The sequence below is a fragment of the Salmo salar genome, chromosome 14 (assembly GCF_965601325.2).
Source record: "Salmo salar chromosome 14, fSalSal1, whole genome shotgun sequence".
Lineage (NCBI taxonomy): Eukaryota > Metazoa > Chordata > Actinopteri > Salmoniformes > Salmonidae > Salmo > Salmo salar.
The window spans coordinates 66,595,810-66,623,177 of NC_138304.1; the positions used below are offsets into that span (position 1 = coordinate 66,595,810).

General features: G+C 43.6%; 1 protein-coding gene across 1 annotated transcript; it reads left to right on the top strand.

Annotated features, from left to right (window-relative positions):
- tgfr2 (TGF-beta receptor type-2) lies at positions 1 to 26,527 on the top strand. The gene is given in 7 exon segments (NM_001140256.1): positions 1 to 203; positions 8,526 to 8,676; positions 9,303 to 9,493; positions 11,452 to 12,224; positions 12,877 to 13,018; positions 24,777 to 24,901; positions 25,365 to 26,527. Coding segments are annotated over 7 exon segments (1,647 nt in total). The 5' UTR covers positions 1 to 130; the 3' UTR covers positions 25,557 to 26,527.
- Positions 26,528 to 27,368: the final 841 nt, after the last annotated feature.

The following is a 27,368-nucleotide window of genomic DNA, read 5'->3' on the forward strand; positions in this document are numbered from 1 at the left end:
TTGAGAGACGCATGAGAGCAACAGGCAGACCGAAGAAAACCCGAAGAACGTCTCGAATTAAAGTCTGGATATTTACTATTATCAAGGCTTCAGTAAATGAAAAGAAGACTACTTTATAGTCCGTTTCTAAATGGAGCAACTTCGTTTTTCCGCTTTCTGGTGTGGAACGATACTGTTTGGAAGTATTCTGCTAGAACAGAAAAGTGAGTTATACGTTTATTTATAGTAACCTATGAATGTTGGTGGTTGGTTAGCGTTATCGAGGTAATCATGTAATTATTGAAACAGTTATGAGGTTATTGTAACGAACGTTGACACACGTTTCTTCAAAATTGTCATTCAGCTTTTTGTAGCAGGTGGTCAAACATAATCCATACATAAAACTATACATTTTGGTGGAAGGCAAAATCTTAAGCTCATTTGAGCTAAAACTCGCAAATATATTGGCTGGTGTTACTGCAATTTGTATGCATAATAGTATTTAATGTATACAAACTACGCAGTCAGTGCTGTTCAATATCGGGAATTCAAGAACAGAGGTACATTTATACCCAAATCCTTATTTTTTACTTGGAATGTATGAACATAATGTATATGTTCAATAATTCAAGTGAGCACTAGTATTTTCCAAGAGGAAATCGCATCAGAAAAGCATTTGAGTGTGTAGCATGATGTTTTTGTAAAGAGGAAGTAGGTACAGTATATGTTGTGTATTGAAGTGGTTGCTTAACACAGTGGGAGGACGTTTAGCTACACCACCTGTTGCAGTAGAAAACATGCATGGTCGTCCTACCAATGGGACTTTTCATTCTGATGTGCGTTGTTGACACTGGATGTTGGAATTATATTTGGTCTATCATTTGCAAGGTAGACATATCAGAAATTGTAATCTATTTGCCTGTCTCCAACTCCAAACATGTCCCAATGGTACCAAACAGCTTTGACTTCTTATAATCCTCTCTCCCCCACATCTGCAATTATATTTTGCCCTGGGTGACAATTACCAGCATTCATCCACTCCATAGCCCGCCTCCTTGGGCTTAAATAACATACACTTTGAGAGGAGTTTTTCTAATGATATAATTACTCCTAACTCTACCACCTCTCTCTCTACTACCAGCGTTCAGCCCAAGTTCATTCTTAGCTGTTCTAACTCAATAACACAGTACAAACCACTTCAGGCCAAATTCTAAATTGTACTCCTCTGCAGAACTTAAATGTAATGCCTTTATTTGTTTGCTTAAGATTTAGCAAGTCAGACATGTACACTACACCCTAGAAATAGCAATAACAGAATATAGCCTAGTATCCCTCTGCAATATCCTGACACCATGTTTACTTCACTGTCTGTACTGCCTTATGAATGCTGCCAGCTGCAATGGATGTGGCTTCTCGAGATCTGCTCCAGTTACCCTGGTTTTCAGACTTGCAGGTTGTATGATCTGCTCCAGTTGCTCTGGTTTTCAGACTTGTAGGTTGTATGATCTGCTCCAGTTACCCTGGTTTTCAGACTTGCAGGTTGTATGATCTGCTCCAGTTGCTCTGGTTTTCAGACTTGCAGGTTGTATGATCTGCTCCAGTTACCCTGGTTTTCAGACTTGCAGGTTGTATGATCTGCTCCAGTTGCTCTGGTTTTCAGACTTGTAGGTTGTATGATCTGCTCCAGTTACCCTGGTTTTCAGACTTGCAGGTTGTATGATCTGCTCCAGTTGCTCTGGTTTTCAGACTTGCAGGTTGTATGATCTGCTCCAGTTACCCTGGTTTTCAGACTTGCAGGTTGTATGATCTGCTCCAGTTGCTCTGGTTTTCAGACTTGTAGGTTGTATGATCTGCTCCAGTTACCCTGGTTTTCAGACTTGCAGGTTGTATGATCTGCTCCAGTTACCCTGGTTTTCAGACTTGCAGGTTGTATGATCTGCTCCAGTTACCCTGGTTTTCAGACTTGCAGGTTGTATGATCTGCTCCATTTACCCTGGTTTTCAGACTTGTAGGTTGTATGATCTGCTCCAGTTGCTCTGGTTTTCAGACTTGCAGGTTGTATGATCTGCTCCAGTTACCCTGGTTTTCAGACTTGCAGGTTGTATGATCTGCTCCAGTTGCTCTGGTTTTCAGACTTGCAGGTTGTATGATCTGCTCCAGTTACCCTGGTTTTCAGACTTGTAGGTCGTATGATCTGCTCCAGTTACCCTGGTTTTCAGACTTGTAGGTTGTATGATCTGCTCCAGTTACCCTGGTTTTCAGACTTGTAGGTTGTATGATCTGCTCCAGTTGCTCTGGTTTTCAGACTTGCAGGTTGTATTTCTGTTGCTTTAAGCCGCAGCTCTACTCCACCCTGCAGATTGGGAACAGCTACAGTAGGCGTTTTGTCCTGGTACAGGAGTACAACATTCTCTCCTAAGTCAGTAGCCTTGATATTCTCTGGCATAGAGTAATACAGTATACTACTGCACTGTGAGGAAGTTGGAGGGAGAGAACCGTATTTGCTCTCTCTCCTCTACCGACTTTAGAGAGAGAAGGTTGATTATTTTGACATGGTTGGTCACGTGACCTGACAAAGTGGCTCTATCAGGTTCGCCCCCTGCCAGCTGGTCAAATACAGCGGAGACCCAGGCTGCTTCCCAAATGGTGCCCTATTCTCTATATAGTAAACTACTTTTGACCATTGCCTGATCAAAATTAGTGCTTTATATAGGGAATAGGCTGTCATTTTGGACACAGACCCAATCCTCACCCATTTCACTTGGCTGAACTTAGCTCTCGGCGACTGAAATTCTTCAAGAGGAAATCCTCGAGCTGCACATACAGACAGGCCTAGTTGTCAGTCAATAATCCACTTTCACTATTGGTTGTGTCACGAGGACGCTGCTGATGCAAGTAAAAGGTTGAACTTTCTCTTCCTATTTGTGCAGTCTATCATACTTAAACTTGTGGTTATTTGCTAGTGATGTCATTCAGTGTCTAAGATCTCTCCCTCCATGTCTTTTAACTTCATTTCACCTCATCTCTGTTTTAACAATTAGGAGCATCTGATTTTGGTCAGTTTGTTTTTGTTCATGCTAAAGACACTCCATAAAAGTCTGGAAGGAGAGCAAATGGAAAAAAAGGGAGTGATCTGACAGTTGGGTGCAAAATCTCTCTCTTTCTCTCGCTCTTGCGTTTTCATTCTCTCTTGCTCTCACTTTCCAACCTCTCAGTGAGAAAGTCCTGAAGATTGTTGGATCCTTCCTACCTCACCAAAGTGGACTGTTTTGGGGCTATAGTTGATTTTATGTTCAAAATGTGCTGTCCACATGTTATTGCAACAATTAAGTAACTACAGAAAAGCATTTATGTAAGGTAATCAACCGTTCACTGGCGCCCTCCAAAGCATAACTCTCTGAATTATAATTAGCTTTTGTAACAGGTGGACAAACATAACCCAGCAATAGTAAATTACACATTTTTGCTGGAAGGGACTATGTACCTCTCAACAACGATACACTATGGCTATTCACTAAAGAGACAGTAGCTGTGTCCAAAATGGCACCCTGTATACCCTTTATAGTGCACTACTTTTGACCAGAACCCTATGGGCCCTGGTCAAAAGTAGTGTACGATCTAGTTAATAGGTGTCGCAGCGTGTTGAGTGCTCATCTTCTTTTTTAAGTGAGAACACTTAAACAAAATAAACAAACGACAAACAACAGTTCCGTAAGGTACAACGACTATACGAAAAACAACCACCCACAAAACCCAAAGGAAAACAGGCTGCCTAAGTATGGCTTCCAATCAGAGACAACGAAAGACACCTGCCTCTGATTGAAAATCATACTCGGCCAAACCTGGAAAACGAAACATAGAAAATGAAAACTAGAACACATTCCCCTGGAAACAAACAAACCCCAAACCACACAAAACAACCCCCCTGCCATGCCCTGACCATTCTACTATGGCAAATTACCCTTTTCACTGGTCAGGACGTGACAATAGGATGCCATTTCACATGCAGGCAGTGTGTAAATTTGGACCAGGTCTTCATATGATAACATGACCCCTGTGGGGTTGGGACTGAATAATCCTTGCACACATAGATAAAGTCAAGAGAGATTTTTTAATTTAACTAGACAAGTCAGTTAAGAACAAATTCTTATTTACAATGACAGCCTACCCCAGCCAAACCGGACCAATTTTGCACTGTCCTACAGGACTCCCGATCACGGCCGGATGTGATACAGCCTGGAATCGAACCAGGGACTATAATGAAAACATATAAAATAGCATTGTTTAAGGTGGCTAGTGATACAGGCTAGTTGAGGTAATCTGTACATGTTGGTGGGGGCGAAGTAACTATGCATAGATAACAAACAGTGAGTAGCAGCAGTTTACAAAAGGGGGGGGGGGGGGGGGTCTATGACTTGGGTGACTGGAGTCTCTGACAATTTTATGGGCTTTCCTCTGACACCAGGTCCTGGATGGCAGAAAGCTTGGCCCCAGTGATGTACTGGCCGTTCGCACTACCCTCTGTAGCGTCTTACGGTCAGATGCCGAGCAGTTGCCTTACCAGGCGGTGATGCAACCGGTCAGGATGCTCTCGATGGTGCAGCTGTAGAAGCTTTTGAGGATCTGGGGACCCATGCCAAATATTTTCACTCTCCTGAGAGGAAAAGGTTTTGTTGTGCCCTCTTCACGACTGTCTTGGTATGTTTGGACCATGATAGTTCGTTGGTGATGTGGACACCAAGGAACTTGAAACTCTCGACCCGCTCCACTACAGCCCCGTTGATGTTAATGGGGGCCTATTCGGCCCGCCTTTTCCTGTAGTCCACGATCAGCTCCTTTGTCTTGCTTGCATTGAGGGAGAGGTTGTTGTCCTGGCACCACACTGCCAGTTCTCTGACCTCCTCTCTATAGACCGTCTCATCGTTGTTGGTGATCAGGCCTACCACTGTTGTGTCGTCAGCCAACTTAACTCAACTCAAGCCACTTTAATAATGGGAAAATTGATGTAATCAATTTATCACTTGCCACTTTATATTATTTATATAAGATGTTTACATAACCTACATTATTTATCTCATATGTATATACTGTACGCTATACCATCTACTGCATCTTGATGTAATTAGATGTATCACTAGCCACTTTAAACAATGCACTTTATATAATGTTTTCATAACCTACATTACTCATCTCATATGTATATACTGTACTCTATACCATCTACTGCATCTTGCCATCCTGATGTAATGTATCACTAGCCACCTTAAACAACGCTGCTTTATATGTTTTCATACCCTACAATACTCATCTCAAATGGATATACTGTACTCCATACCATCTACTGCATCTTGCCTATGCCGTTCGGCCATCACTCATTTATATATTTTTATTTACGTATTCATTCCTTTACACTTGTGTGTACAAGGTAGTTGTTGTGGAATTGGTAGATTACTTGTTAGACATTACTGCATGGTCGGAACTAGAAGCACAAGCATTTCGCTACACTTGCATTAACACCTGCTAACCATGTGTATGTGACAAATAAATTTGATTTGATTTGATAAACCTGTTGCACTGAGATGCAGTGCCTTAGAATGCTGCGCCACTCGGGAGCCCTAAAGATAAAGATAGAGATGTCCTCTCCCCATCTCGCAGCCAAAAGATCCCTGTTCCCACATACTTCACTATGGTGATTGCTGTGAAAACAGAATTCCCTCATACTCATTGCGATTGGAAGAGTTAAATTCCAGTTGTTGCCATGTGTCTGAGATTTGTATTCTCTTACATCAGCCAAACAGTAGCATGCGGTCTAATGGTTATCAGGAGCAGCACACGAAGTGCAAGGACAGGTAGATAACCAATATAATTTATTTGGATGTAAAACATGAGCACGCACACACACACGCAAATGAAATCAAACTTTATTTGTCACATGCGCCGAATACAACAAGTGTAGACTTTACCATGAAATGCTTCTCTTACAAGCCCTTAACCAACAGTGCAGTTCAAGAAGAGTTTAGTCTACCAAGTAGACTAAAATAAAAAGTCATAATAAAAACGAACACAATAAGAATAACAATAATGAGGCTATATACAGGGGGCACCGGGTAGACCGTCTCATCGTTGTTGGTGATCAGGCCTACCACTGTTGTGTCGTCAGCAAACTTAATGATAGTGTTGGAGTCGTGTTAGGCCACGCAGTCGTGGGTGAACAGGGAATTACAGGAGGGGACTAAGTACACACCTCTGAGGGGCCCCAGTGTTAAGGATCAGCGTGGCAGATGTGTTGTTGCCTACTCTTACCACCTGGCGGCGGCTACCGACTTCATGGCTACCGACGGGTTACATTCGCTTCCTTGGACACAGGGACTATGGTGGTCTGCTTGAAACATGTTGGTATTACAGGCTCGGTCAGGGAGAGGTTGAAAATGTCAGTGAAGACACTTGCCAGTTGTTCCGCGCATGCTTTGAGTACATGTTCTAGTAATCCGTCTGGCCCAGCGGCTTTGTGAATGTTGACCTGTTTAAAGGTTTTGTTCACATCGGCTACCGAGAGCGTTATCACACAGTCATCCAGAACAGCTGGTGCTCTCGTGCATGATTCAGTGTTGCTTGCCTCGAAGCGTGCATAAAAAGCATTTAGCTCATCTGGTAGGCTCGCGTCACTGGGCAGCTCACGTCTGGGTTTCCCTTTGTAGTCCATAATACTTTTCAAGCCCTGCCACAACCCACGAGCGTAAGAGCCGGTGTAGAAGGATTCAATCTTAATCCTGTATTGACGCTTTGCTTGTTTGATGGTTCGTCTGAGGGCATAGCGGGATTTCTTATAAACGTCCGGTTTAGTGTCCCGCTCCTTGAAAGCAGCAGCTCTAGCCTTTAACTCGATGCGGATGTTGCCTATAATCCATGGCTTCTGGTTGGGATATGTACGTACAGTCACTGTGGGGACGACGTCGTCGATGCACTTATTGATGAAGCCGATGACTGAAGAGGTGTACTCCTCAATGCCGTCGGATGAATCCCTGAACATATTCCAGTCTGTGCTAGCAAAACAGTTCTGTAGTGTAGCATCCGCGTTATCTGACCACTTCCGTATTGAGCGAGTCACTGGTACTTCCTGCTTTGGTTTTTGCTTGTAAACAGGAATCAGGAGGACAGAATTATGGTCAGATTTGCCAAATGGAGGGCAGGGGAGAGCTTTGTATGCATCTCTGTGTGTGGAGTAAAGGTGGTGTAGGATTAGTTTTCCTCTGGTTGCACATGTGACATGCTGGTAAAAATTTGGTAAAACTGATTTGTTTACTTTAATGCAGGCAATCTGCCACTAGGAGCGCCGCTTTCCTAGACTAGACTTTAAACACACACATGCGCGCACACACATTTATACACTCTATTATTTATCTCTTTCGCTGTTTCTCTCTCACTCACATACACACACGACATTATCTCCTGCTTTTTGATATTCACAAAGTGAATTGGCAAGACAGCAACTAATCAAATTTGCAAATTAGAGACTACTCGACTGAAAGATATACTGATGTTCAATGTTCCCTTTGCTTGTTTTTTTTTGTCTGTCTAGCGTTTGTCTCAGTAGAGATGACTATCAAACACACACAGGCACTCATCACACCACTGAGTCTGAGTGTGAAGTCAAGTCTGAACACGACCATAGTAAATAGATGGCACTGCAGAATGTACTGATTGTTCACACAGTAGAATTTGCGCTCGAGGGAAATAGTTTACATATGGTTGAAAAATGAATGTACATGTTACACTGTAATGAATGAATTGGAGAAGACACAAATGTATCACTTGCTTTGAAAACTGTCTTTTGGAATAATTATACTTAGAGACATAGTACCGGAGGGAACATTCCTTTTATCTGTTTCACATATTCTTTTCAAAGTGAAATTGTCAAGTCTCTCACTAAGGATAAATTCCTTCATGTAGTCTGGACTGAGATGTGAGGTTAATGTTTCACTGTATTCACTGATGTTCAACAGGCCATATTCTTCCAGTGAAGGAAAGGTTCATATTAATATGTAATATATAAGATGAGAAAGTTCGCCTTTCTGATGTTTGCAGCCTTTTGTTTGTCTGTGTAATTGGAGGGAAAAGTCCGTTTCCTAAGTCGAGCAAAGTTATCATCTTCGTTGGGTCAATACAGTTTAGGCCTATTTATGAAAGCGAATAATGGCCGAGGTTCAATCCAAAACATTTAAAGGTAATTTCCATTTGAGCTAACATCTGCAGCGTTTACCTCGAATGCAATCTCCGCGAACACGGTAACATTGCCTTTAAAAGCTGTATTCGAGTGCGATCAAATTGAATCGCGGTCAAAGATCTTATCTTATGGTTTAGACCCTCAAAGTGGCCTGTTCTAATTTGTAATAGTGAAGTAAAGAGCTGCAGTGAAGAGTGAACATATTTGATGACACATGAGTAACCTAAATGGACAAACTATTGACTGCTTTAAGTAACCATAATCTCTTTATAAACTATCAATGTAATGTCTTTCCCCCTATCTCTTTGTGTTTCCACCTCAGTGGCCTCATCAATGACTATGCTGAAGCTGAAGCGTCTGTGTAAGTTCTGTGACGTTGAGTCTACCAGCTGTACGGGCACAGGGAGCTGTATGACCGACTGTAGCATCACATCCATCTGCCCCCATCCAGAGGACGTGTGTGTCAGCATTTGGTGAGTGACTACAGCACCCCTCATCATCTCTCATTGGGAGTTGGAATGACCTTTAAACTTCACCTTAGGAGAGCATGCTGGGTAGTGGGTACAGTGACACACTATGAGCATGTTAATGTGTGACAGAGCATAAATTAATCATCTTTCTTTGTCATTTAAAAACGCCATTTGCTGTGAACAAGGTTTATTTAACTAGCTAAACCCAAAAGTGCCCCACCAACAAACCCCACCAAATATCGTTGTGAAATTTGCCTTGTGAATGTAAAAAAAAAGGGGAGAACTAAATTTGGCCATGTTCACAGCAACACCTCTTAAAATGGTTTCACTACATAAGCTCCACACCACCCAGCAGGAGACCTGAGTATCCCATTTGTAGGTCCATTTGTGCACCTTCAGATTTATTCACTGCACGTGTACGGTGGTATTTTGTAACTGGGGGATACATTCTGTACAACCTAAACTGACCTCTGTATCAAATCATTACCATAATGCTTAGACTGTGTTTTGTACATTTTTAAAAGTTATTTTCCCTTTTATTACTGTATTTATCACTAGCTTAAATTTTCTCTCTGTTTAATAGAAATGAATTGGAGTGGAACTAACTGCTCCTGTTGTCTTGTTTCCAGGAGGAAGAAAGACGACAATGTCACCATAGACACGATATGCCACAACCCAGCCCATAAGCTGCATGGTCTGGTGTTGGAGGACTATAACAATAGCAAGTGTGAGATGAGGGAGAGGAACGGCATGGGCTCCCAGTTCTTCATCTGCTCCTGCTCCGAGGATGAGTGCAACGACCACCTCTTCTTCACCCCCTGTGAGTCCCTATGTAGGGTTATGTCACCTGTTATGTCATGCCTTTTGTTGGCATTATGAATGGTCAAACGAGTGCAACAAACGTGTCTTCTTCACCTTCTCTAAGTCCCTATGTGATGCTGTCATGGCTGATTGTGTTTTGTAGGCTAGCTATTACAATTGATCATATAGTTTACCAACACTTTTGACGTAACTCACACATGTTCTTCTACCATATGTTGTAATAAACGCATATGCAATTCTTTATTAGGTTGTCATGTAAGGTGTCACACATGAATGCTGACGTGTGTACTATTGTACACCCTCCAAATACAAGATTGCAAACAGGTTTCGCATCGCAGAGGCCTTTTGGCATTAGTCTTTCGTTACAATTTTGGAATCAAATGTATTTTGACTACAGCATCCAAGCAGTAATAACACAGAGATACATTTTCCAGTCTTTACTTTCCGGAGCCCAAAGTTAAAAAGCATCCGCACATCGGGAACATCGATGTCATGGAAAAACATTTCCCCTCACCGTGGAAGATGGATAGCTCCGCTGCACACGGTCTAACTTCATGTTCACCACATAACATACGACAACACTGACATGACAACACGTAACAGAAGTGAATGGTGAAAAACAGCTCGTGCATGTATTAATACAATCGATATTCTCAAACCTGGCCCTAAGTGGGGTTAGTAACTAGGAAGCTTTCTTTTGTGGGCCGTATCTACTGAGAGATGGCAGAGGCACAGGGACAGGTTTGTTGTGACGGATCGCCTCTCTCTCGCTCTTCGAAAAAGAAAACAAACTCCGCTGAGGCCACGTTGGAAGATTTCAGACATGTGGTTTCCTGTCTGAAAAAAAGGAGCGAGCGAGTGAGGGCTTGACGGGTACTTGCTGTTCTGTATGGACAGAAACATTCATAGACACACAAACACACACACAAATTCACGCACACACACACACACGCACGCACCCACACAATCCTCCACTGCCAAACATGTTCCTAATATCTCTGCCTGTATTTATAGAACCCCAGCAGCACTTGTCACAGTCTGCCTGTTCAGACAACGTGTTAATGACTCATTTACGACCCTTTAAATCCTAACTGATCTGGGATCTGGAATTTCGCGTGACATGTTGTGTTTTATTATGTTTTTACGAGACTTCTGCAACCCCAGAAATAGGGTCATAAACATAGCATATACATAAACGTTCACCAGATTACTCTGTCTAGCAGACACCGACATCACTCCTTAAAAGAATTAGAATCAGACATAGACTAGGTCTATAAAGGGAACACAATATGTGGTTGACTTGGGCATGGTTCAGCCTATTTGTGTGTTTAACAGACCAGCAAGCTAACTTCAGCTTCGTAGCTTCCAGATGCTTACTGACATTCCTCATGGAAATGTCAGGTTCCTCTGCTTTGCTGGAAAGGAGCAGGCTACATTGCGCGTAGCAAGATGCTCTGAGACGATATAGCTACTTGGCTACTTCCTATTGATTTCCTAGTGCTGAAGGAGTTGGAGTGTAATGTACGGCATGATGTTCAAGTGCAACTGAAATGTCAAATGTCAAAATATAGGCTACTGCACACGTCATGTATCCCACATAGCCCTTTGTGGTCATTGTTTTTTATGCAGTGGGCTCTTAAGTTCAATAAACAAACAGACTATTCTTTGATCTTCACCTTCGCGGCCAGTCCAGCTACTCATAGTGAGTGAAAAGGTCATTGTGAAAATATGCTCAAGTATTAGAGTAGAGTATGATGGCTGAAGAGTTCTAATATTGTAGAGGTGGATAATTGTAAAAGTATTGTAGAATATACCTAACTAGGGGGTGGGCCTACTGTATGTTACAGAATAGGTATATTCTACAATATTTATACTGAATAGGCAATGTATTGTATAACTAATCTATAACATCTATCTTGTTGTCTCTTTTTCTCTTGTCTTTCCTCTCCACCATAGACTCCCTGGACTCCCAGGTGGTGTCGGTGGTCCTGGTCAGCCTGGTTCCTCTGCTGGTTCTGGCCGTGATGGTCATCACATCCTTCTATTGGTACCGCATCTACCACCAGCGCCGCGCCGGTGTCAAGCGCAAGAAGACGCCGCTCGACTTCAGTGATGCCCACGCCATCATGATGGACGACGACGGCTCGGACAGCAGCTCCACGCACGCCAACAACCTCAACCACAACACGGAGCTCCTTCCCATCGAGCTGGACGCACAGGTGGGCAAGGGCCGCTTTGCCGAGGTCTACAAGGCCAAGCTGAAGCAGGGCGCCACGGGGGCCGGCGAGCACTTTGAGACCGTTGCCGTCAAAATTTTCGCAGATGAGGAATATGCCTCGTGGAAGAACGAGAAGGACATCTTCTCGGATGCCGACCTGCGCCACGAGAATGTCCTGCACTTCCTGACCGCAGAGGACCACAAGGTGGAGAAACAGTATTGGTTGATCACGGCATACCACCCCCGGGGCAACCTCCAGGAGTACCTGACGCGCCACGTCATCAGCTGGGACGACCTGTGGGTGCTGGGCGGGTCGCTGGCGAGGGGCGTGGCCCACCTACACAGTGACCACACCTTGTGCGGACGCTACAAGGTGCCCATCGTCCACCGGGACATCAAGAGCTCCAACATCCTGGTGAAGGGGGACCTGACCTGCGTCCTGTGTGACTTCGGACTGGGTCTGCGTCTGGACAACTCGCTGTCCGTGGACGAGCTGGCCAACAGTGGACAGGTACAGATTCTTCCCTCCTGTCTCTCCTTTCTACTCACGGTGCATCCAAAATGGTACCATATTGCCTATGATTAGTGCACTATATAAGGAATAGGGTGCCATTTCAGACTGGCTTACTTACTCATGCGGGCTCCTCTTCTGGACAGCAGGTTAGTAATATCCATAGAGGAAGTGCTGCTAGGCCTTTTATTTTATTACAGTAACTAGGCAAACAGGGCTGATGGACTTCTAATAGAACCGTTAGACTGTTGTACAGCAGTAGGACAGGGTCATTGTGACTGTTATGAAACTTAGTCATCGTGAGCTTCTTTAGAGGGTGTCCCTTTGGTGTCTAATGCACCCATTGTCTCTTCGTAATGTCTTATAATACAGTGGGGGGAAGAAACAGGGAAGACATGTATCAGATCAGGCTGTCAGTTAAAATTGCAGTTGAATTGTAGTGGTACATGGTACTGTACAGTACTACCTCTGGAAGCAAGCATGCATATTCTACTGTAAATAGCATTAGAATAGAGTAGAATATAACATAACAGAATACAATAGAACAGAACAAAACAGAGTAGAATAGAAAATAATAGAATAGAACAGAACAGTTTTGATAATGATCCACTGAGTAGGCTAACATCTTGTCCTTGTTGGTCTTACCCTACAGGTGGGCACTGCCAGGTACATGGCCCCTGAGGTGCTGGAGTCCAGAATCAACCTGGAAAACATTGAGTCGTTCAAGCAGACAGACGTTTACTCCATGGCCCTGGTACTGTGGGAGATCACCTCCAGGTGTAACGCCATTGGAGGTAAAGTAACACCACATGACGTCTGACCAATCACGTGACTGAGCTGCTTTAGACTGTAGCCAATTGATTTTAATTTGTGACCTTGTGTAAGTGATATAGTGTAGGTGTACTTCTCCGTAAAAGGTGCCCGCAATTGTAGTCACACATTCCTGAAATTCCTTCAGGACCTTGACAAAATGTTTGTAAAAAATACAGGTGTTCACTGTTAAATAATCACAGGTTTGTTTATCTGAAATTATTCATGACTAGGACTGTTACGGTGACCGTATTACCGCCACACCGGCAGTCACAAGTCAGGACGGCAGTCAAATTCCACATGACCGTTTTGTCATGGTAACTAGGCTTCTCCAAGCTCTGATGCAGCTGATGGTCAATAGAAGCCTACCAAACTTGCTAACTGCCCAGTACTCAGCACTCTATTGTCCCTCTAGTCACTCTGACATCAATGCAAATGTGATCGAAAATCGAATCAAACACTGCATGAGAGCCCATGAGCTCATGTTGCGCAACATTTCAATAGGCTATGCCATTGCGTGACAAAATAGAGAGATGGCCTCCATTAAAATGAGGAGGATCTCATCAACTTTCAATAGGCTAGGCCTACTATATTTCTTTCCCAACTTTCCTAATATTAAGCACATTGCTTCTCTTTACAACAGGAGTGGAGCCTACCTGGCTGGCATGAAAATAAACCATGGGAATAGTGTCCTCCATTCGCTATTAAATATACTGTAGGTGCATGATAGAGAAGTGTATGATAATGGTCCATTCTAAATCAATTTCACTCATATATATATTATTTAGTAAATGTAAAGACAAGATTAAATCAAGAATAGTCTGACGGGTCACAATATTAGCCTGTCACTTGTGAATGATATTTTATCACTTGTGAATGATGCCCAGCTTAAGGCAAGAAACAGCGCGTGCCTTTTTTTGCGACTTTTTCAAGTCAAAATCAGCAGAAGTCATATACAGAAACCCAGCCTAAAAACCCAAACAGCAAGCAATGCAGAAGTAGAAGTTTTTCTGCTGGCTAGGAAAAACTCTCTAGAAAGGCAGGAACCTAGGAAGAAAGCTCTAGGCTCTGAGGGGTGGCCAGTCCTCTACATGGCCATTAATTCCAGATTGTTCTTCAAGATGTTCAAACGTTGATAGATTACCAGCAGGGTTAAATAATAATCATAGTGGTTGTAGAGGGTGCAACAGGTCAGCACCTCAGGAGTAAATGTCAGTTGGCTTTTCATAGCCGAGCATTCAGAGGTCAAGACAGCAGGTGCGGTAGAGAGAGAGCCGAAAACAACAGGTCCGGGACAAGGTAGCACATCCTGTGAACAGGTCAGGGTTCCGTAGCCGCATTATGAACAGTTGAAACTTGAGCAGCAGCACGGCCAGGTGGACCGGGGACAGCCAGGAGCCATGATCCTAAGGCTCAGGCCCTCTGGGAGGGAGGGAGAGAGAGAGAATTATAGGGAGCATACTTAAGGTCACACAGGAAACCAGATAAGACAGGAGAATTACACCAGATATAACAGACTGACCCTAGCCCCCCGGCACATAGACTGTTGCAGCATAGATACTGGAGGCTGAGACGGGGGGGGGGGACGGGACACTGTGGCCCCGTCCAACGATACCCCCGGACAGGGCCAACCAGGCAGGATATAACCCCACCCACTTTGCCAAATCATAGTTCCCACACCACTAGAGGGATATCAACAGACCACCAACTTACTACCCTTAGACAAGGATGAGTATAGCCCACTAAGAGCTCCCCCACGGCACGAGCCTGAGGGGGTGCAATACCGGACATGAAGATCCCGTCAGTGACTCAACCCACACAAGTGACACACCCCTTCTAGGGACGGCATGGAAGAGCACTAGTAAGCCAGTGACTCAGCCCCCGTAATAAGGTCAGAGGCAGAGAATCCCAGTGGAGAGAGGGGAGCCGGCCAGGCAGAGAACGCAAGGGTGGTTTGTCACTCCAGGGCCTTTCCGTTCACCTTCGTACCCCTGGGCCAGACTACACTAGGACCTACTGAAGAGATGAGTCTTCAGTAAAGACTTCTGCGTCTCTCACATGGACAGTAAAGACTTCTGCGTCTCTCACATGGACAGGCAAACCATTCCATAAAAATGGAGCTCTATAGGAGAAAGCCCTGCCTCCAGCTGTTTGCTTAGAAATTCTAGGGAAAATAAAGAGGCCTGTGTCTTGTGATCGTAGCATACGTGTAGGTATGTACGGCAGGAACAAATCGGAGAGATACAGTTGAAGTTGGAAGTTTACATACACTTAGGTTGGAGTCATTAAAAATCATTTCTCAACCACACCACAAATTTCTTGTTAACAAACTATAGTTTTGGCAAGTCATTTAGGACATCTACTTTGTACATGACACAAGTAATTTTTCCAACAATTGTTTACAGACAGATTATTTCACTTAGAATTCACTGTATCACAATTCCAGTGTGTCAGAAGTTTACATACACTAAGTTGACTGTGCCTTTAAACAGCTTGGAAAATTCCAGAAAATTATGTCAAGGCTTTAGAAGCTTCTGATAGGCTAATTGACATCATTTGAGTCAATTGGAGGTGTACCTGTGGATGTATTTCAAGGCCTACCTTCAAAGTCAGTGCCTCTTTGCTTGACATCATGGGACCATCAAAAGAAATCAGCCAAGACCTCCACAAGTCTGGTTCATCCTTGGGAGCAATTTCCAAATGCCTGAAGGTACCACGTTCATCTGTACAAACAATAGTACGCAAGTATAAACACCAATAGGACCACGCAGCCGTCATACCGCTCAGGAAGGAGACGCGTTCTGTCTCCTAGAGATGAACGTACTTTGGGGCGAAAAGTGCAAATCAATCCCAGAACAACAGCAAAGGACCTTGTGAAGATGCTGGAGGAAACGGGCACTAAAGTATCTATATCCACAGTAAAACGAGTCCTATATCGACATGATCTGAAAGGCCGCTCAGCAAGGAAGAAGCCACTGCTTCAAAACCGCCATAAAAAAGCCAGACTACGGTTTGCAACTGCACATGGGGACAAAGATCGTACTTTTTGGAGAAATTTCCTCTGGTCTAATGAAACAAAAATAGAACTGTTTGGCTATAATGACCATTGCTATGTTTGGAGGAAAAAAGCGGAGGCTTGCAAGCCAAAGAACACCATCCCAACCGTGAAGCACGGGGGTGGCAGCATCATGTTGTGGGGTGCTTTGCTGCAGGAGGGACTGGTGCACTTCACAAAATAGATGGCATCATGAGGGAGGAAAATGATGTGGATATATTGAAGCAACATCTCAAGACATCAGTCAGGAAGTTAAAGCTTCGTCGTAAGTGGGTCTTCCAAATGGACAATGACCCCAAGCATACTTCCAAAGTTGTGGCAAAATGGCTTAAGGACAACAAAGTCAAGGTATTGGAGTGGCCATCACAAAGCCCTGACCTCAATCCCATAGAAAATTTGTGGACAGAACTGAAAAAGCATGTATTGTTTGACCACTCTGTGGTCTATTTTGTCTTGCCGGAGATCCTGTTTGACCATTGAGTCAGAACGTTGATCGATCAAATGTTAGTGTTGGTGCTTGCCTGCTTCCAGCGTGGCCATTTCCTGTTTTCCCTTTGGTCCCTAGTGGTCCCTTTAATACCGTCAGAGCGGTAGCGCTGCCCCAAAGCCCTCTGAAGGACAACATTGCGGAATGGTCGGGCCTGTTAGACCCTCTCACTTTTTCCTCCATTGGCAGGGGGTGAAGAATATGTGTGCCCTGTGGGTACACCTCTGAAATGAAAATAGTTAATTTCCTGTTTTGCATGGAATGAGCAATGCACACACACAGACATATTGAAAGTACTATATTCAGTTCCATGGAAGGGCAATATTGGTCTTGTTTACATGAGGATGTGCTGTAGCCTAGCTGGAGTAGAAAGCATATTTGTGGTGATGATGATGAGTTTTAAGGGAATCTAGGCCCATGATTGGCAAAAGTGTGTAGTGGCTTATGGTTACATTGGTCCTACAGAGCAAGGCATTCCACTGAGTAGGACAACTCAGAAACCGCATGAATGGTTAGATTTTTATGTTCAGTCATTCATTTGTTCACTCGCTCGCTCGTTCATTTACTAACTCATTCATTCATTCACCTATCTTGCCAAACATTCAGATATCCGGTCGTTATTGTTTCCAATAACTTCTCTCTAGTTTCAGCTTCAAGGCAGTAGACATTCTTTACAGACCCAAGTCGGTCACTATGTCCTCAGGCCTCCATTATCTAGGGCACAGAGTCTCCCTCTCCCTTCCTCTCTCTCAGCAGTCTCTTGTGCTGAGGCATATACTCTACAGTAATAAATAACCCCCCCACCGCATTATTACATTACATACATCCACCATGCATTTAGCTAGTCTCCCACCTTGATACAGAAAGCTGCCTTATTTTGTGTAATAGCGTTACTGTGCCGCACTGACCGCTTGTTTGGATATTCCCTTGGGGGTAAAATGTTTGCGGAGTTAGAATGACTATCTTATCAAATCTTCTATCTACGTCAGCGAAAGTGGCACTCGCATAACCACAGCACATGCATTTTTTGTACCACTTGTCATCCTTTCAATAAAAGCTTCCCATGCTATCATCCCAGCTCGGTGAGTCAATCTTGATGGCATAAAACTCTGCTCACCTGAGAACACACACACACACACACCTGATGGCATGAAACTCCTCTCAACTGAGAAAACACACACACTTCCCTCTTCCCCACACACAGTCAGACTGACACATCTCAGTGCATCATTGTAATGAGTTGGGAGGTGAAGCCGCGTTGGCTTCCCTGTCTGTCTGCCTCAGCCGCCACCGCCAGACAGATGTCAGAACAGTTCCTGTCGTCTCACTGCCGAGCCTGGCAGACTGCCACACAACACAGGCAGTCAGTCGGCCACTTTGTCACAGTTTCGGGGCCTTTTGTATAATCTGGGATCTGTCACGCTGTCTGTCACGCGGTACGAACGTGCCTGTCTGTCAACAGGGCCAGTCGCGACCTCAGGGAAGGCAGCAGCAGCCAACACAATGCACTCTTTATCCTCTAAAGTAAAAGTAAGGACAAGTAAAAAGAAAAACTCTGAAAGAAAGTAATAAAGACAGCATCCCGGGGCCGTCTCTTTTCCCGAAATGTCTCTCCCATATAATTTGCAGGGCTGGAATTAGGAGCGGGAAAGACGGGAGGGTGTTCCCAGGCGGGGTTAGGGAGGAATGGGAGAACGGTGGTGTTGACCATCCCACTGTAGGAGAAATGCCTTCACTCCCCTGAGGGAGAAGACAGGGTTAGAGTAGAGTAGAGGAGGGCGGCTGCTATCCAGATGTCATGGCCTCACCTCAAGCCTGAATGGGCCCCATGCTGTCTGGCAAACTGTCTGTCTGTCTTTTCGGTCTGTCCTTACCCTTACAGAAAAACCACATGATTTCACATGAAATTTAACCTGTGAACTCATGGGAAAACGTGTTTTTGGAACACTTTTCACGTGTAGTTTTATGTTATCACATCTTACTTTAAATGTCGTCACGTTATCACGTAAGAGCACGTGATCACATGAAAACGTGTTTTTGCAACACTTCACGTGTTTTCCGTAAGGGTATGTCTTTCTGTCTGTCTGGCTTGCTGGCTGGTTTTCTGTCTGTCTGTCACCCAGGGCTTTAACAACCTGTGAGGAACATAAAACAAGTGTCAGAGCCATCGCCACACGCTTTCATCTTAATCAAAACCATCAGAGGAGAGGAGTATAATAGAATAGATTATCGTTCTCCAAGAGGGAGGCAGTGAGTGTCAAGCTGGATTGTCAAACTGTGACTCTTATTGGGACTACAGCATCTCAAACAGATTCCTGCTGCTGTGTTGGCTTCAATACTTTGTAGAGCCACCTTTTGCAGCAATTACAGCTGCAAGTCTCTTGGGGTATTTCTCTATAAGCTTGGCTCATCTAGCCACTGGGATTTTTGCCCATTCATCAAGGCAAAACTGCTCCAGCTCCTTAAATTTGGATGGGTTCTGCTGGTGTACAGCAATCTTTAAGTCATACCACAGATTCTCAATTGGATTGAGGTCTGGGCTTTGACCTAGGCCATTCCAAGACATTTAAATATTTCCCCTTAAACCACTCGAGTGTTACTTTAGCAGTATGCTTAGGGTCATTGTCCTGCTGGAAGGTGAACCTCCATCCCAGTCTCAAATCTCTTGAAGACTGAAACAGGTTTCCCTCAAGAATTTCCCTGTATTTAGCGCCATCCTTCATTCCTTCAATTCTGACAAGTTTCCCAGTCCCTGCCAATGAAAAACATCCCCACAGCATGATGCTGCCACCACCATGCTTCACTGTGGGGATGGTGTTCTCAGAGTGATGAGAGGTGTTGGGTTTGCGCCAGACATAGCATTTTCCTTGATGGCCAAAAAGCTACATTTTAGTCTCATCTGACCAGAGTACCTTCTTCCATATGTTTGGGGAGTCTCCCACATGCCTTTTGGCGAACACCAAATGTGTTTGGTTATTTTTTTCTTAAGCAATGTATTTCTTTCTGGCCACTCTTCCATAAAGCCCAGCTCTGTGGAGTGTACAGCTTAAAGTGGTCCTATGGACAAATACTCCAATCTCCACTGTTGAGCTTTGCAGCTCCTTCAGGGTTATCTTTGGTGTCTTTCTTGCCTCTCTGATTAACGCACCCCTTGCCTAGTCTATGAGTTTTGGTGGGCAGCCCTCTCTTGGCAGGTTTGTTATGGTGCCATATTCTTTCCATTTTTTAATCATGGATTTAATGGTGTTCCGTGGGATGTTCAAAGTTTCAGATATTTTTTTATAACCGAACCCTGATCTGTACTTCTCCACAACTTTGTCCCTGACCTGTTTGGAGAGCTCCTTGGTCTTCATGGTGCCGCTTGCTTGGTGGTGCCTCTTGCTTAGTGGTGTTGCAGACTCGGGCCTTTCCGAACAGGTGTATATATAATGAGATCATGTGACAGATCATGTGACACCTAGATTGCACACAGGTGGATTTTATTTAACTAATTATGTGACTTCTGAAGGTAATTGGTTGCACCAGATCTTATTTAGGGGCTTCATTGCAAAGGAGGTGAATACATACGCACGCACCACTTTTCCGTTTTTTATTTTTTTATAATTCTTTGAACAAGTCATTTTTTTTTCATTTCACTTCACCAATTTGGACTATTTTTGTATGTCCATTACATGACATCCAAATAAAAATATATTTAAATTACAGGTTCTAATGCAACAAAATAGGAAAAACGCCAAGGGGGATGAATACTTTTGCAAGGCATTGTAATAAGGTGGTTCAGATATACTCAGGTGGTTCAGATATACTCAGGTGGTTCAGATATACTCAGGTGGTTCAGATATACTCAGGTTGTTCAGATATACTCAGTGGTTCACATATACTCAGGTGGTTCACATATACTCAGGTGGTTCACATATACTCAGGTGGTTCACATATACTCAGGTGGTTCACATATACTCAGGTGGTTCACATATACTCTGGTGGTTCACATATACTCTGGTGGTTCACATATACTCTGGTGGTTCACATATACTCTGGTGGGTCAGATATACTCTGGTTGTTCAGATATACTCAGGTGGTTCACATATACTCTGGTGGTTCACATATACTCTGGTGGTTCACATATACTCTGGTGGTTCACATATACTCTGGTGGGTCAGATATACTCAGGTTGTTCAGATATACTCAGTGGTTCACATATACTCTGGTGGTTCAGATATACTCAGGTGGTTCAGATATACTCAGTGGTTCACATATACTCAGGTGGTTCACATATACTCAGGTGGTTCACATATACTCAGGTGGTTCACATATACTCAGGTGGTTCACATATACTCAGGTGGTTCACATATACTCTGGTGGTTCACATATACTCTGGTGGTTCACATATACTCTGGTGGTTCACATATACTCTGGTGGTTCACATATACTCTGGTGGTTCAGATATACTCTGGTGGGTCAGATATACTCTGGTGGTTCAGATATACTCAGGTGGTTCAGATATACTCAGTGGTTCACATATACTCAGGTGGTTCACATATACTCAGGTGGTTCACATATACTCAGGTGGTTCACATATACTCTGGTGGTTCACATATACTCTGGTGGTTCACATATACTCTGGTGGTTCACATATACTCTGGTGGTTCACATACACTCTGGTGGTTCACATACACTCTGGTGGTTCACATACACTCTGGTGGTTCACATACACTCTGGTGGGTCAGATATACTCTGGTGGTTCAGATATACTCAGGTGGTGGCATGCTTGCTCAACCACAGGGTACAGTTTGAACAGGAGTCTCTAGAATGAGCCATAGTAACAAACATATAGACTGGGGCCGCACAGTAACTTAAACAGATCAGGCTCTGAATCAGGAAACCAGACTGAGACCTGATGGTTAATAGCATGAGGGAGAGAGAGGCAGTGTGGCGATGAGATCCAATAAAGACATAACAGTCTAAACCTATGGAAACATGTCTGAGCTGCCATAAATGTACTGTATTAACATTACAAACCAGCAAGAGGAAGTCAGTGGGAAACACCAGAGTGGGAATGTTGAGACATTTTCTTGATTCACTTGTTGAGACTATTTCAGACTTTTCTCATGTCCTATGACAACTCACAGTGAGTGATACAGACAATATGTCAGTTGTCATCAAAGGTGTTATTAACAGTTCTAATACAGGTATGTGAGTCAATAGGAAAGTGATATGCTTTAACCCTTTAGACCCCATTAGAATTCTAGAATGCTGCTGTAGTTTACTGAGAATTTTCGAGATAAAACTCATTTTCTCACACATTTCAAACAAACAGACATAGCTCAAAAACAAAGAACACATGACAATTACAAGTTAATGTACTTTTAAAGAGCACAACCTCTTCTTTTATATGACACCACATTCATGTCAATAGGGAGAATTTGAGAATTAGAGGGAGCATACTTAAGGTCACACAAGACACCAGATAAGAAAGGAGAATTTCACCAGATAAGACAGGAGAATTTCACCAGATATAACAGACTGACCCTAGCCCCGCAACACATAGACTATTGCAGCATCGATACTGGAGACTGAGACAGGGGAGGGCCCTGTCCGACGGGACCAACCAGGCGGGATATAACCCCGCCCAGTTTGCCAAAGCAGCCCCCACAACACTAGAGGGAGATCACCAGACCACCAACTTACTACCCTGAGTCAAGGCTTAGTATAGCCCACGAAGATCTCCTCCACCGCACGAGCCCAAGGGAGCGCAAATCCGGACAAGAAGATCGCGTCAGTGACTCAACCCACTGAAGCCGAGTATAGAGGGGAAAAAACCTGGCACGACGTGTCGCACCCCTTCTAGGGACGGCATGGAAGAGCACTAGTAAGCCAGTGACTCAGCCACTGTAATAGGGTCAGAGGCAGAGAATCCCAGTGGAGAGAGGGGAACCGGCCAGGCAGAGACAGCAAGGGCGTTTTGTCACTCCAGTGCCTTGCCGTTCACCTTCACACCCCTGGGCCAGATTACGCTCAATCATAGGACCTACTGAAGAGATGCGTCTTCAGTAAAGACTTAAAGGTCGAGACCGAGTCTGCGTCTCTCACATGGATCGGCAGACCATTCCATAAAAATGTAGCTCTATAGGAGAAAGCCCTGCCTCCAGCTGTTTGTTTAGAAATTCTAGGGCCTGCGTCTTGTGACCGTAGCGTACGTGTAGGTATGTAGGGGCAGGACCAAATCGGAGAGATAGGTAGGAGCAAGTCCATGCAATGCTTTGTAGATTAGCAGTAAAACCTTGAAATCAGCCCTAGACTTAACAGGAAGCTAGTGTAGATTCTAGCAGCCGCATTTAACCGTATTTAGCACTAACTGAAGTGTATTTAGTGCTTTATCCGGATAGCAGGAAAATAGAGCATTGTGATAGTCTAATCTAGATGTGACAAAAGCATTGGACTACTGCAATGCTCTACTCTCCGGCTACCCAGATAAAGCGTGTGGACTTAGCGATTCATATGGCATATTTTGGGAACTACTGTTTTAGAATTAAGACAATAAACAAAATTGCACAATTGTTTTAGGAATTGGCTCCCACTTGTGCTCTCGTTACAGTACCCAGACCCTCTAACGTTATTCCTTTACTCGCTTGAATAATGACAGATGGGCGGGTGGATGGGTGTATTTTTCTTAAACACTGAAACGAGGGAAATCTTCTTGTCAAAACAGGATGCTCATGCCTGTGGAGTCAGCTGTTGGCCCAAGCCGTGACCTAGCGTCCAATTCCTGTCTGTGTGCATCTGGACTTCCTGTGAGGCCTCTCTTCTGGGCAGGGACCGCCCGTTTCTCAACTGTCAGACAGAATTCACTCAGAATTGAACAGTAATACAGAACTGTACAGGGAAACAGCTCATCGGCTTTAAAGGGCCAATGCAGCAATTTTTACCTCAATATCAAATCATTTCTGGTTAACAATTAAGTACCTTACTGTGATTGTTTTCAATTAAAATGGTCAAAAAGAAACAAAAGTAGCTGGCCAAAGCTCAATCCGACCAAAACAGGCAGACATTTCAGGTCTTTCCAAACAGCTCTTACACAAAAAGGGCATTATCATAATTTTCACAATTTCACAGTATTATTCTAACCTCATAGTGTGGAAATATATATAAAACACAGGGAAATCACGTTTTTGACTGCACTGGGCCTTTCAGTTTCTTAACAGGTCAACTCATCATTGGTTTGATTGATTGTGGGATTGTGTTAAGAGATGGGAAAGGTTTTCATTATGATCCATATACTATTTCCATGTCTTCATTCTATTCACGATGGCATTACTAAACTAATGCAAAAGTGAAACAATAGTTACAGTACAGGTATTCATTGTGGAAATATTTCTTAATACCACAGTGCCTTTGCCCCGGAATAACAGTGTTGTTTTCAGTTGGCTCTGTCCCACGCCGGTTCCATGTCACTGTACAGGAATGTTTTTGCAATATGGCGCTATTGAGGATAATTGACTTACTCGCATACCATTTTTTTATCGTCGGAAATCTCCTGGAAAATGACTTTTAGTTCCATTTCAGTGCTCGGGTTCTCACACAGTTTCCGTCAGGCTACTTTAATTACCCCCTTTGGACTTTCTGAAACAAATGTTTTTATACAAGAGCTCCACTCTTCATTGTACACTTGAGTTTGATTTGTTGCTCTACCCAAAGGACAGATCAGATCTATCGAAAGATAAATAGTTCTCTGCATCATCCCAAGCCATCTCTTTAATATTCTGCCTGAGTAAACTTTATTCCGGCATAGGGCTTGACGAGTATCTTGGATGCCGCGCTATAAGATAGCTGACACTGAGCCAACACTGAGTTGGTGAGTTGTTTCAAGCACATTCTCACCGAGACCAAACTCAATAATATTGACTGTTTTTCTCCGGCAGGTTTTCCCTGGCCCCTCATCCTATAAACCTATAACATATGTATCTTTTGGACGTCTGTGTCTCTGTTTCTGTTTGCGTATACAAACTTTATTGTCTACTTTCATGGAAAATCATATAGTGAGGGTAAAGCTACATTTGAATATATAACAAAACAATACATGGCTCTGTGTGTGTATGTTTCTGAACCTACTTCTAGTAACCTGTATCATATGTATATTTTGACATCTGTATCTCTCTGGCTCCTGTCTTAAATATACAGCTCTGTGTGTGTTTGTGTATAGAGGTGAAGGACTACGAACCGCCCTTCGGTAAGGTGAGGGAGCACCCGTGTGTGGAGAGTATGAAGGACAGCGTTCTCAGAGACAGAGGGAGGCCAGAGATCCCCAACAGCTGGATCAACCACCCAGTAAGTAACAAGGCCTGCTTTCATTATGCACTCACTGATGCATCCTTACACACACATAGGACTAAATACACACACACTGCAGGTGCATAATGCACACATGCGCAGAATAATTATTGCATAATTTACTTGCGCATTCTTTTTTACAATAACAAGGATTAGGTTGAAGTTGCCCCAATCACAGGTTCAGCAATTTTTTTCATAGTATAATCTGATCTTAGATCTGTGATTAGTGCCAACTTCTTACATTTTAGTCATTTAGCAGACGCCCTTATCCAGAGCGACTTACAGTAGTGAATGCATACATTTCATTTCATACATTATTTTTCTGTGCTGGCCCCCCGTGGGAATCGAACCCACAACCCTGGTGTTGCAAACACCATGCTCTACCAACTGAGCTACCTACTCCAGTATCTGTCTACTACTGCTGACTGTGTGTCTCTGTGCTCCACTGCGCCTCCCTCAGGGCATCCAGGTGGTGTGCGGCACCATAGACGAGTGCTGGGACCACGACCCTGAGGCCAGGCTGACTGCTCAGTGTGTGGCCGAACGCTTCAACGACATGGAGCACCCAGACAAGCTGTCTGTACGCAGCAATTCTGAGGAGAAGATCCCCCAGGACGTCTCTGCGACGGAGATTGAAGAGATTGAGAAGTAGGAAGTATGCCTCAGAAACTACTAATGCCCCCTGCTGGGGAGGCTGATAACTACAAGCAACCAAGCAGCTGAGAGAGATTCAAGTGGAGAGTCTGTGTATGTGCTCTGTGTATTTGTCCTGCTTGTGACTCCAAGGAGCAAACATTGGATGTGGTGTGTCATGGATGTAAAAGGTAACAAAATGGAACAAACCAATCAGAAAGGAAGTGATCGTGTTTTTAAAGATTTACAGCAGTTGCTCCAAAGACGGATCAAAGCCATGACTGGACTGGGGAAAATATACAGCCTTCGTAACTAAATACTGTTTGCACTTTATTAATAGCTATGCATACCAAATTGTGTATATTCCGTTACTGTATATTCATGATGACAATACAGTGCAGTTATAGGAAAGAGGGTTACCAATGTGGAAAAGTAAGAGAGCAGTCAATACTGGTAACACTAATAACATTTTAGCCAGTTTTCGACTGGGTGTTTTTGACATTTCTAAAGGTGGCATTGGATGACAAAAGGCTGGAGGATGGCGCAATATATAAAACCAAGGTGAAAGTTTCATTTCTGGAAATGATAAAAAGGACCGAGCTATGAAATAGAAAATGATTCCAGGCCAATAAGCCCAGGGGAATACTGATATCATATACCAAGGACTATGAACTGTAAACGAAAGACTGAATTCAGCCCTAGATGAGAAAAGGGGGAATATATATATTTTACTCAGAGGAACCCGGAGCTATAAAAGAAAGTGTATTTAATCAACGGAGAATGATAAAGGGAATACAGATATCATAACAAAAGGACTGAACTGGAAGTACTGCACATGGAGTTTCAGCCCAGCAGTAACTGATACAAGACATTTAAATATAACGACAAGGAAGGGAACTTGATCCTTTCTCAATTAAAGATCTCTAAACCCTGTCTATGTATAATATTAAAAGCCTTAATTAAAGATTTTCAGTATCCTACTCTTTTAAAGATGGCGTCTTTTAATTTTCTTGGCATAGGATTAAATGTTTCTCCTTTTCTTGCTGTCTGTTATTCACCTCGACCTAACTTTAGGTCTGCGGTTTGATTGAATAACCTCAGGTAGCGCATGTCCATTCTCTTTTAGCAAAAGGGACACAGTGTCTTCAGCTTGATCTCTACCCACGGTGTTGAAGGCTCACAGTGTGTGGACTACTCCAATGTGTGTACTACTGCCGGACAGGATATTCATTCAAACTGCATTACAGTAATATGTTAGTTCATTTCACTGCCACTCTGAAGTGGAGTTCTATTTCCTCTCGTCAGAGTTTCCAATGCTGTCACTGGTTTAGTAGACTGGAACACAAGGCTCACTTAGTTTGGCTCAACCTTTAGGTCATATCAGGACATGTTTTGGAGGCTGTATGCTGGTACTTGAATATTGCCAAATCACATTTCAACAGCAGTAAACATGAAAAACAGGTGACCTCCAATTCATGATTTATCCCCTGCCTGTTTAAACTACATTGCCTTTCACTTAATATAAAATGACATGTCTGCACCTCTGTAGAACCACACTGTGAATGTGTGACAGACAGTTCCTTATCCTCATCCATGACTCCTTGGTGTTTGTGAGCTGTATTTTAGAGCAGGTTTAGAGCACTGAAACCTTCCTAGCGTTGACAGACCTTTGACCTTTGATCCCATTCCCAGCCGATAGACTCCGTCAGACAGTGCAGGTCTGTCTCTGCCTGGGCCTCCGCAGCAACTGCCCTGGTTTAACCTAACCTATGTCTGCTGTTCCCCGCGTCCCCTAGCAACGCAGTTGAAAACAAGCTCCCCTGCCAAGACA